At 53.7% G+C, this 12,304-nt stretch overlaps 1 protein-coding gene across 1 annotated transcript in view; it reads right to left on the bottom strand.

The window, feature by feature from the left end:
* VWA5B1 (von Willebrand factor A domain containing 5B1) overlaps positions 1-11,753 on the bottom strand; it is a 42,780-nt gene extending 31,027 nt beyond the window's left edge. Inside the window, exons 1-6 of the mRNA XM_067722656.1 lie at positions 11,599-11,753; positions 9,609-9,761; positions 8,091-8,346; positions 4,603-4,748; positions 3,263-3,394; positions 2,509-2,633 (exon numbers count right to left, since the gene is read on the bottom strand). Of these exons, the coding sequence (XP_067578757.1) occupies positions 2,509-2,633; positions 3,263-3,394; positions 4,603-4,748; positions 8,091-8,346; positions 9,609-9,761; positions 11,599-11,737 (951 nt within the window). The 5' untranslated portion in view covers positions 11,738-11,753. The remainder of the gene's footprint in view (positions 1-2,508; positions 2,634-3,262; positions 3,395-4,602; positions 4,749-8,090; positions 8,347-9,608; positions 9,762-11,598) is intronic.
* Positions 11,754-12,304: the final 551 nt, after the last annotated feature.

Here is a 12,304-nt window from a genome sequence, read left to right as displayed (position 1 = left end):
TTCTGGCTGTTTGGGTCCCTTTCTCAATTCAGTAGATGACATCATCACCTGCTCAGGTGTTCAAACCAAAGACCTAAGAGTTGCCCTCGATTTGTCTCTTTTCCTCACCCCACGCATCCACTCCTTCAGCAGAGGGCTGCCTGTTCTGCAGCTAAGATACATTCTGAACTTGTCCTCTTCTCTCTGTCTCCGCTGCAATCACCCAAGCGCAGGACAGTACCATCTCTTGCCTGGATCTTTGCAATAGCTTCCTCCTGGCCTGATTCCTCTACTTTTATTTCCCCGTGGTCCCTTCTATAGAGAGAAGGCAGTGTGATCTTTCTTGTTACTCTCCTGCTTAAGCAATAGTTTCCCCTCACACCTTGTACCAGGGGTCATGAAGCCCCCCCTAAGGACTGACCCCTGCCTACCTGTCCGCCTCATGTTTGCCCTACATTTCAGCCATTCTGGGCATCTTTCTGTTTTCCAAACGCATTGGCATTATTCGGCTTCCAGTTCTTTGCGTGTTTTTCCAATGCTTCACGATCCACCGGGTCTCATATTCAAACAGGCTTTCTCTACACACCTGGCTGAACAGCACCCGGTACTCATCACTCATCATCATATTGTCCTGCTTTGTGTTTCACAGTCCCCGGCCCTCACCTAAACAGATCTTCCTCATGCGTTTGCTTCTTGTCTGTTTCCCTGTGCTAGAATATAAGCGCCATGAGGAAAGGATGTGTCACTTTCAGTGCTTTCGTCCTAGTGCCTAGAACCTATTGGGCACTTAGTGTTTGTTGAATGAATAAATGAGAGGATGAATCTGTGTGGGTCTTTTTGTCTGCTACTGACCTATGTGCATCCGTTTTTTTGTCTTTCTGTCTCTATTTGTCTCTGCTTCTCTCTGCATCTCCATCTCTCATACATAATGTCTCTCCCTGTGTCATTTGCCCCCTCTTTGCTAAGTCGCAGTTTTTGACAGCTCGTCCCACTCACTCTTCCCGATTGATGCCTCTGGATGCCCTCCTCCCTCCTACCGGGAGCTCCTTTGCCAAAAGCTACTGCCCAGCCTGGCCCTTTTGACGACAGAGCCCAAGGCAGCAACAGCCACATCTGGTAGTGACAGGAGCCCGATTTTTGCCTCTCCGAGGCATGGGGTGGGGGTCCGGGCTCAGGATCCTCTGATGTCTTGAGCTCCCATTATCCAGTTACAATAAACTCATCGCTTCTTAGCAGCTGTGGGTTGAGGGCTGTCATCCCTGGAGCTCATGAGGATACAGGGTATTTGCCAACCCAAGGTGGCAAATTAATTCTCATTTGCCTCAGCGGTCCCAGAGCTAATTGATTTAAGGCTTGGCAGGCACGCCTGGGAGGCTCACTGCCAACACCCCTTGCCCACGTGCTGCAGTTCTCAGAGCTGAGCGGGCACCTCCGGCATTCCCACCACCACTATGGGAGCCTGTCTCCAGCCTCTTCTCCCAACTGACTCATCTGGGTGAGGGGGCACCTCTGGGAGGACAGGTGTTTCCAGTGGGGTCTCTAACGTGGGGATGGGCATTGAGCCACCTACACCTTCCCTTCGCCAACTCCCCTACCCCCCACCAAGCAGGGGCTTCCAGTGGGATCTCTACCAAAGGGAATGGTGTCATCAGCTGTAAGTTATCTCCGCGTTCTTGTCTGTTCCTCTGCCAATCAGGCCAGCAGGAACGGGGGGCCCTTACATCCAGCACAATTGCCCCACATGAGCAAGGCAAAGTCCTTAGCCTCTTTGTCACCAAAGCCAACTCCCTTTTCCCAGCTCACCAGTTATTTTGGGTGCTAAACCTCAGTTTTCTCATCTCAAAAGGGGAGACAATAGAAAGAAGTATCCCGCGATTCTTAAGCCTACCTTGGCACTCAGGACCCGGCTCGATGTGCAGGGTCACGAGCAGGAGGGAGACTGCGGTGGTGGCTTGTGGCTGTGGTTCAGCATCCTCCTCCCCCCCTTCCCCACCCCCAACCCCTTGCTGATGGAGCCCTTGTCCTTTCACTTTGTGGGGGAGGGGCGGGCAGAGGGAAAGGATCTTTCTCAGGCTTTCCCTGCTCTGCCTTTATTCTTTACCTAATAGCAAGCAGGGATACCAGAGGCAGGAGGAGCAAGAGACCCATTCAGCAGGTGGGAAAAGGGAGGCCCAGGAGTAGAGGTGGAGCCGGGAGGGCACCCAGCTGTAGGGTCCTTGGTGCCTCTTGGGGGTGGATTAGCCTGGAGGAGACCAAGGTTGTTTCTGCCACCAGCCTAGAATTTTGCCTGGCTTAGGCACCTTGGTGGCACTAGGAGCAGGTGACCTGGCAGGAAGCAGGAGGGCAGTGCCAGGGTGACTGCTGCATCTGGACGTCCACTTTCCCTCTGCCACCAGCTTGCTGTGTGACCTCGGGCAATTCACACCCACCCCCAACCTCAGGTTCAGGCTCCTCATTGGTCCAGCAAAGACCAAGTCCCCAGTGCCACCCCAGTTCTGCCACCACTGATGTTGCTTCAGTCACCCTCACCTTTCGCTCTGCACTGCTGTCCTTCTTCATCCCTTTAATGAAATCTGTTTTTCCCTTCAAGTGCTGGTCAAACTCTCCCAGGGTCATGTCCCCTTTCTCCATCAGGACATGTGGCATGTAGGGCTCTGCAGAGATGAGATCAACTCTTGGCACTTGCCCGAGGGTGAGGGTGATGCTGGGGGCCTTGGTGGAGTGGCAGATCTTCACAGTGCGGAGGATTCCCATTTGGAAGAGGGGGATGGGATTCCTGGCTGCTTGAGGCAGTGTGGGACCCTGAGAAGACTCCTTAGCTGGGAGGCAGGAGAGCCTAGTGGCTGTGGGTGATTCACTGCCCCTCCCTGGGCCTCAGTTTACCCATCTGTAAAATGGGAGTGATTCTGGGCTCTGATCTTTTTGCATCTAAACATTCGATGAATTCTTAAAGAGACAAAAGAGTTGCTCCCTGAGAGTTCTGAGCTGCCAGGGTCTCATGGAGCTTAGGGCTTCAAAGATCTCTGCTCAGCTGGCCTGGGGGCAAAGTGCACCACTGGGTGGATGAGACCCTGGGGTCTCAGGAGCTAGAATGGGGCAGGAGACACTCAATTCTGCCAGTTAGCACTAAGTTTCCCAGGAGGCAAGTAGCTGGTCTCCTCCTCTGTCACGCGCCCCTACCCTCTCACTGGTACTGGGTGCAGGGCCATGTGTCTGTGCCCCATGGGATCAGCACCTCCTCCCTCCCACAGGCATCCTGGGGGCCCCGCCTGGTGCACAGTACCGCTGGGGTGGATGAGGATCTCCACGGGTCGGTCGAAGGTGTGCCTGTTGGCCAGGGTGATAATGATACTCTCGGCGGAGCGTGCGGATGGGGAGGCGTCAGCTCGGATCTCGTGGGTGGGACTCTCCACCCCTGAGTGGCACAGAAAAGTGGGATAGGCTCAGGAGTCCCCGGAGAGAGAGGAGCTTGGTGGGGGACCCTGAGACTCAGGCCAGAGATGACTGGCACTCCAGCCCCCTCAGGGGCTCCTGACCTGCTGTGTAAAACCGTGGACAGGCCTCCTCAATTTCCCCGTCTGCAAAAGGGGGGCTTAGCTAGATGGGGTCTAATGGCCTTTCCTGCCCTGACCTCAGGATCCAGTGGGGGTCAAAGGAATGGCTTCCTCACAGGGCACAGAAAGACAGAAAGAGCTCCATGCTCCATCGGTGGGCACTGCATAAATGCCTCTTGTGTTGGGATGTCCTGTTGCTCTGGGAGAACCCTTGTTGACAAGAAACCACATCCTAGTGTCTCTTTAAAATCTTGACTGGGTGGGGGAGGGGACCCATCAGAACAATGGTACCCGCCCCTGGCTGCTTGTTAGAATCACCTGGGAACTTTTAAATGTTCCAATGTCCAGGACTCACCCCAGACCAATGTCATCAGAAGCTCTGCGGGGGGGGAATCGCCTGGGAACTGTTTTTTTTTTTTTTTTTTTTTTTTTGCGGTATGCGGGCCTCTCACTGCTGTGGCCTCTCCCGTTGCGGAGCACAGGCTCTGGACGCGCAGGCTCAGCGGCCATGGCTCACGGGCCCAGCCGCTCCGCGGCATGTGGGATCTTCCCGGACCGGGGCACGAACCCATGTCCCCTACATCGGCAGGCGAACTCTCAACCACTGCGCCACCAGGGAAGCCCTGCCTGGGAACTTTTAAATGTTCCAATGCCCAGGACTCACCCCAGACCAATGTCATCAGAAGCTCTGGGGTGGGGTCTAGGGGGTGGGATTTGGAAAGTTCCCCAGCTGATTCGGCCATGCAAGGGGAAGAGCAGGAAGCAGCTTTGTGGCTATGGCTCCAGAAGAAGACCGAGGACCGCGGACTTCGGACGGCCATGCCCTCGTGGACATTTCCCCAGGGAAGCCATTGAGGTGAGGGTGGGGACAGCCTTGAAACCTGTCCTTGGGAAAGACTCATCTTGGGCCGCATGCTGGGGAGCAGGAAACGGGGGTGAGGGGCATAAGCTTCAGGCTGTCTTCCATCTGGGCTGGCCAGCTTTCCCTCCCTCCCCTTCCTTTCCCCACCCCGCCGTGGCCTCGAATCTTCTTTCCAGCCCCATCCGGGTCTAGGCAGCTCCCTCTCACCTGCGAGCAGGCAGGGCCCACGGATCTCCAGCTGGAAGTTGAACTCGTATTCCATGGGGTTGGACACATCGGTGTCCAGGAGAGTCGCCAGGCTCAATTTGTTCCAGGAGTCCAGGGCCTGGGGGCCGAAGCAATGCTTGTCTTTGCTGGGAAGGGGGCCAAGAGGCGGAGGAGGCGGCCAGTCAGGGCTGAGGCAGGGGGCCAGCAAGAGAAGACATGGAGAAAACGGCAAGTCCCAGGCAGCCCTGGCACCCCTGCAGCCCCACCCAAAAAGGGACTGAGGGGCTTCCTTCCACCCCAGATGCTGACAGTCTCACTCAGCCTGCCTGCAGGGAGAGCCTGGATTCAGACCTAAGGTACTACTACCTACGATGGATGGGCCAGGCACCAGGCATGGGAGCTAACACTGTTCTCACCACGCCCCCAGAGGAAGGCCTCAGAGCCCTCATCCCCCCCCACCCCCACGTGGGGAAACCGAGGCTCAGCTACATGAGGTCACTAGCCTAAGTTGCCACCACTGGCACGCGGCAGAGTGTGCATCCTCACCCGGGTCTCTGTGGCTCGGCCGTGAAACATTTTACATACGTCACATCACTTCTGGACTACCTGCTCTGTCTCTGCAAGCTGGGAACCCTTGCATAAAGCCACTTCTCTGAGTCTTGGTTTTCTCATCATTGAATGGGGATAATAATGACACAGCTGTCTTGAGCAAGCGCTTAGCAAAGTGTCACTGCTGAACGCTCACGTCTCTATCTTTGTCATCCCTCACCCTGTCTCTGATTCTGCTCTATTTCCCTCCCCTCTACGGTCCTGCCTTCTGAGGTCTTTGATACATGTTCTGAATGTGCACATATTTTTGTAAAACACACCGTGACTTTTGGTTGAAAAGAAAGCATTGTATTAGGAATCTCATCCAATTGCTCCCCTTTCTTTCACCCAACACTGTGTCTGTAAGCTCTGTCCAGGTGGCCGTCTGCAAAGCAAAGTCTTTCCTGCTGATGTGCTGTGGCTTGGGGCCATCTGCTATATTGTACATATTCCTTCCTGCCTTCACCTCCCTGTGTTCACAGACGCCAGCACCATGAACATCTTCATCCGTGTGTTATGTTTGGATGTATAAAAGGATTTCTCTGGGATCCCTGGGTCAAAGGGCACACACCGAGTATTGCCCCAGATTGCTTTCCAGAGTGGCTGGGCCAGTTTCCACTTCCACAAGCAATGAACGAGACTTTCCTTCTCTCATCCTCACCAACACTTGGTATTATCTATTTTTCTTATTTTTTCCCATGTCCCTCTATCTAAGCAACTTTGAGGTTCATCAGAATTGGATGCAGGCGTCTCCCAAGAGCATCTCTGTTAACTCTGCCTGCTGGAACAGGCAGGAATTAGCTTATCAGGGCCACCTCAGGGGCACCGGGACTGCTTGGCCTCTTGTTCCCTGATCCACTGAGGTCTTGAATGTCCCCAGGTCTGCTAGGTCCTGCCTCTCCCAAGCACCTGGCTTGGCGCCTCTGGCAGCATTTATATAGATGACACACGAGCTGGTGTTCCCTGGCCTGAGACTGGCTGGTGCCACCAGCTTCTCTGTTGTACCAACAAGTGTCCTCACTCTAGATTTCGAGGCCCTACACAGGCTGACTCTCCCACTTTGCTAGAGTCTTACTAGCCTTGCAGCTGCTCTTCCAACATACCCAGTCTGTTGCTGCCTCAGGGCCTTTGCACTTACTGCCCGCTCTGCCCCCTGTCCCGAATGTTCTTCTTCCACTATACTTCCACGGCCAGCCCCTTCATTCAGATCAGGCCTCAAGTGTTGCCTAAGCCCTGTCTATTCTAGCAAAACTAGCGCCCACCCCATCCTGTCCCCCTCTAGCCTCTGTAGCATCTATCTCCATAGAGCTCATCACCCAACAAATGACATGTTTGTGGGCTTATTACTTTATTGTCTGTCTCCCCCCTTAGAATGCTAGCCCCACGAGGGCAGGGACCTTGTCTGTCTAGTTTACTGCTGTATTCCCAGCACCCAAAACAGTACCTGCCCCATGGTAGGTGTTTAATTACTATTTGTGGTGTGGTTGAGGAGTGCCCTCTGGGCTGGCCCCACGTGGGAGGCTAAAATAACCCCTCCCCGTCAGGTCACCTTGAGGTCAGCACTTTAACTGGTGGTGTCCAGGGGTTTGCTGTCACTGTCCTCTGTGTCCCAGTGGGCACGTGCTCCCAGCTGTCCCCATAGCCCAACCAGGGTATGTATGAAACTCCTAGATACATACGGTACATCTTCCCAGATTTCAACTTGGCTCAAAGATTCAGGCTCAAAGCTGGGGAGGGGGAGTTAAGCAGTTTAACTGGTAATTAATTCAAGTGTTGTTTTTCTACCACAGTGGTGCTAATATATTGTGGAACAGATTTTTTTTTTAATGACGCGAATTGAATGATAAGATACAGGACTTCAAAAGACATCTCCTGTATGCATCAGGCTACTTTCAAACTGGCATCCTCTCTCCCTGCAGAGGAACCACTAGTCCCCCTGGACTTATAGGTGGGAAAATGGGAGGAGCCCCGATCTCAGCTGCAGGTGCCTCAGGCTGTGACCCACCCCCTTTTCTCTCCTCCCCCACCGGGGGAGTACAGAGAAACTGTCCTGGAGTGTACCCTCCCGGCCCTGCAAAGCAGAAACTAGCACACCATTGTAAAGCAATTATACTTCAATAAAGATGTAAAAAAAAAATCAAGAAGCTACAGTATATTACCAAAAAAAAAAGAAAAAAATGACTTCTTGTTGCTTCGGGGACAAATCCAAAGTCTGCCAGGGCCACCGGGTGTCCTGTATCTCTGCAGCCTCATCTCATGTCACCCGTCCTTCAGTCCCGCTCTGTGGCCCTGTCCTTGCTGCCTCAGGGTCTTTGCCCCTGCTGTTCTCACATATAGGAACGCTTCTCTCTGTGCCTATATACACCCCCCTCCTGGCTCAGCCCTCAGCTGAAATACCACTCCTCAGAGAAGCCTGACCAGGCCCCCAGACCCCCCACCCCCCGGTTGGGTCCCTCTTTTATACTCTTAGCCAATGCACCTCTCCTTTACTGCACTTTTCACATAATTAATTATGCATGCAAGTTCATAAACAGTTCACATTTGTTGTGTTATCTGTTGGATAATGATCTCTCCCACCAAGTTCCAAAAAGGCAAGGGACCATGTGGGTTTCATGTCCTCTGGGTCCCTAACACCCCCTCCCCAGTGTCTAGCACCTAGGTGCTCTGAAAATACCTCTTGAGTGCATTAAAGAAAAAAGCCTGGAAATTCTGATACCAAGCTGTCCAAATCCTAACACTTCTGACCCGCACCAACACAGAGCATTTCAGGGAGATTCTTAAGTGCTCGAAATGTGAGACGGGGGCAGCTACAGAGCTCAGCCTCACCTCCTATCCTTCCCGCCGGCCCATCTCCCTGCTGCACCCGGGACTCTGGCCCTGTTTGGGCAGGGGCTCCTCACCCGTGGGTCTGTTGGTTGGAGGGGCCAGTGCTCTCGGTGCGGAACTGAGGCACGGTTGGGGCGCAGACAGCAGGTAGCAGGACTCTCACAGCCCCGCTGGGCAGCGTCGGGAGCTCCGAGGAGGTGCTGACAAAGATGGTGACGTTCTCCATAGGGGCGATTGTCCCCAGGTTGACCACAAAGAGGATCCGCTCCAAATCCTCGTCCAGAGCCACCTTTCCTGGTGTGCAGGAGGAGGGGTGATGCAGAACGTTTCCTCAGCGCCGGGCCTGGCGTCAGGTACCGTGCACACATTCTCTCCCATCCCCTCTAAGCTTGCTGTGTGTTAGGTTAGAGCAGCCTGTTCTGCTGGTGGGGAAACTGAGGCTCAGCCTGTGGGCGCAACTTGCTCAAATTACTCAACAAGTAACTAATTTATTGAACCAGGATCGGAACCTACATGGGTCTGATGCCAGGCCTGTGTACTTTCCACTGTATCCTGCAGGGATTGGGAGACTGGGACCCACAAATCCCCAACAGAGGGTCACATCTCTATCCGCAGACTCTATGTCCCCCCGAGAATCACGTTGGAGCATTGCCCCCTCCCCCAGGACCCATGCTCTCTCCTTTCATCTGAAAGACCCAGCCCTCATTCCTCCTTAGCCCATCCTACCCATCCATCCAACCCCTCCACGAAAACCTCCCTGGTCCCACCTGGACCGCTCCTTCCCTCCTCTGACATTATCTGGACCGCTTTTGGCATAGCCACTGTCAACTTCCTATCGTGGTCCCTACCAGGCATGTCCTAGCTATTCTTCCAGGCTGGGAGAAGTCCTAAAATCTTGGGGGAAACTTTGCATCTCACATCGTGAGTGTTCATTAAAAGATTCTTGAACATCTCAATGATCAGGTGAACAAACTTCACCTCCATCATAAATCCAGTGCTAAGAATCTCATATCATATGATCCTTGGTCTGGACTCAAGCCTTGGCTCTGCCACTAACATGCTGTGTGACCTTGGGCCAGTCACTCACCCTCTCTGAGACGCAGTATCCTCAATAGCAGGCATCAGTAGCCATGCTGTGAGTGCCTCCTCTGCACCAGGGACTGTGATGAGTGTTCTGCATGCTCTTTGTTGAGATTTGGATGCATGGGATTATTAGTTACAGTTTACAAATGAGGCTTAATTTCTTATCTGAACTTGCAAGCAACAGGAGAGGCAGTCAAATCCTGGTGTGACTCATTCTACAACCTCTGAGCTTAAATGACATGCTCTTCTGTTTTTTAGAGATATCTCAACAATCCTTCTGTTGCCTCCTTTGAGCCTTACCACTCTTTCCAGGTGAGAACAGAAACAATTACCTCTATTTTCCAAATAGTAAGGTGAGGTTCAGAGAGGTTCATTATTGGCCTGAGGTCACACAGGATTCCTGACTCTTAGTGTAGTGCTCTCTTTACCCTATCCCATTGCTGCCCTTTCAGTCTGTCTGAGACTCCAGCCATGCCCAGGCCCTGCCACAGCCTTTCTGGCCTTCTTACCTGTGACAGTTGCAGCTCGGAGGCCAGTGGCATCTAAGCGGCCACCCTCCATCTTGGCTTTGTCCTTGATCTGTACTGTCACGACTCGGTCGGCAATGACTGCCTCAAAGCCGATCACCGTGGTGTACTCATCCAGTGGGTATACAAAGAGACCTGCCAGAGCAGGGCCCAGCATCGCGGGGTGCCCCAGACCCGCTCTGCATGCCCCACCCCGGAGAAGGAACTGGAGCCTTTGGCCTGCCTTCCGAGTGGATGGTACTCACTGCCACTTGGAGGACTCCAGAGAGAACTCGGGCTGGGGCCTCCTGGTTCTGGGGGCTGGGCAGGAGAGGCACAGCAGCAGGCTCTGTGTCAGCTGCAGGGCAGCTGGAAAGGGACGGCTGCTCCCCTGTCCCAGCCAACTCGTACTCTGCTGGCCTGTGAGGCCAGTGTGACCAGGGCTTCTGATTTTTCAAGAGAGAGTGGAGATCTGGATTTTTATGTGACCTGATGTGTGGGACTAATAAGACACCTCTGTGTGGTGGTCCCGTGCGTGGCACCTAGGAGCTGGGGCTTTGGAGGAATAGGGCTAGGGTTCTAATCTGGGCCCTGCCCCCTTCCCCAGTCTGGTGACCTTGGATAAAAACATTTAGCATCTCTACGCCTCACAGCCCCATCTGTAAAATGGGGATAATAGAGCCAAACTCAGGGTCGTTAGGAAAATGGAAAAGCCAGCCACCACTTATTAAACCATATCCCCCATAGTGCGCGCCCTACCTCTTTATATCTCGGTGCTTCTCGAACTTCAAGAGCACGTGAATCACCTGGGGGTCTGGTTAAAATGCAGATTCTGACTTAGTGGTCCTGGGACAGGGCCTGAGATTCTGCATTTCTAACCATCTCTGGGTGATGCCGATGGCTGGGGTACCACACTCAGAGGATCAAGGTCGTATCTCATTTTATCTGCCCACTAACATGACGGCAGCACAGTGCTGGGCCCATGGTGAACTCTCCACAAATCCCAGCTTCCTATCCCTCAGTTTCCACATCTATAAAATGGGGGGACTGTCCTTTCTGCACATGGAAAGCCAAAGGACTGTCCCAGAGCTGTTCGGTAATTTAGTCCCTGGGTTCCTCGCGGGTCTTACTTTAAGCTACCTCTATAGGTTTCCTTAAACAGAGGAAAAGTGTCGTTTGCTCTGCCAGGAGATTTCCGCAGGGAGGAGACTTTCCCTTGCAGGTTTCTTTTGGGAATTGAAAGACTTTCAGAAGCTCAGGTCAGGCTGGAGGGTGGTGCCACAAGATATGAAGTTTGGGGGTTAGGAGGCCCCCATCACTCTGGATGAGAAGGAATGCTAACCATAACAAGCCTTTACGCAGAACCCTCCTGGCCAGCCTTCCCATAACTCCCTTCCTTAAGTGCAAGGAGAGGAGTGTAATTTACAAACATCTCTTGCAGGGGAACGCCGGTCCACACTCCTGACTGCCTTGCACTGATGACTCATTTGCAGACTGTTTTCCATTCCACGCTGTCCTTCCTCATGTATTACCTCATCTGTTCCTCCTGCAAACCCTGGCGTCCAAACAGGTGCAGGAGCACCCTGATGTCGAGAAGGACAGTGGCTTCCCCAAGGTCACGGGGACGAGAGCCACACCTATGACCGGGAGCTCCTGGCTTCCACTGAGTCTGGACGCCTCTCCTACTGTGAGGCTCACTGGGGAAAGTGGAGGACTGACTATCTGACACAGGTGGGCATGTCTCGTGAACATAAATAGGGCTGGGACAGTGGGCTGGGGCCAAGCCCCAACCTGCGTTCGAATCCTGAGCTGACTTGCTACCAGCTTTAAGACCTGCAGGGCAGAAGTGGTATTCCTGTTTCACAGATGCGGAAACTTGAGACTCAGAGAGGTGACATGACTTGTCCGGTGTCAATCAGCTAATACATGTCAGGATGGGGATTCTGCTTGGAGGACCAGGTGGTCCTGGGGAAGCGCCAACAGGGATCCTTACCCTGGAAGGGCTGGGCTTCCAGGTTGCCATAGGTGAGGGAGGCGGTGAGACCCAGGGCGTAACCACTGACAAAGGAGGTGACGTCGGATGCGGTGAGGGGCAGGGCTGCCCCTGTGATCTGGTTCAGCAGACCAGGCATCTTGATGGCTACTCAGTCTTCAGGGCCTGCAAGAGACAGGGAGGCAGGAAGTGGGGAGAGAACCCCCCATCCCTCCCCAACTCAGTTCTCCCACTTCAGCCCCCACAGGAAGTCAAAGCATTGTTCTCGTCACTTCCCCCAACTACTTCCTACTCAGGAACCCACAGTGACTCTTGACCACCCCTCAGAAGAGAAGGCGTGGTCATTCCATTTCACAGTAGAGAGACTGAGGCCTAAAGACACGTGACCTGCCCGGATTCACTCAGTGGGTGGGAGCGCAGGCAGGGTTAGAGCCCAGGCAGCCTCGTGTCCAACCTGAGCTCCTCCATGGCAGTGCTCTCCTAGCTCCGGATGGGAGTCCAGGGGCTCTGATCCCGTCCTTTTGTCAGTCCTCAGATCTCTGAGCCTCAGATGCTTCCTCTGCAGAATGAGACAATTGGAATAGCTCACCAAGCCCCTCGTTCGCTGACTTCAGTGAAGCTACCCACTACAGTCAACACTTGGGGTGTAAGGGAAGTGAGAAACACCCACCCCCACCCCTCCAAAGACACTAAAGTGAAAAAAGCC

Source organism: Pseudorca crassidens, chromosome 2, assembly GCF_039906515.1.
Source record: "Pseudorca crassidens isolate mPseCra1 chromosome 2, mPseCra1.hap1, whole genome shotgun sequence".
In the NCBI taxonomy this organism is placed as follows: Eukaryota; Metazoa; Chordata; class Mammalia; order Artiodactyla; family Delphinidae; genus Pseudorca; species Pseudorca crassidens.
This window is presented reverse-complemented; position numbering and strand designations above follow the sequence as displayed.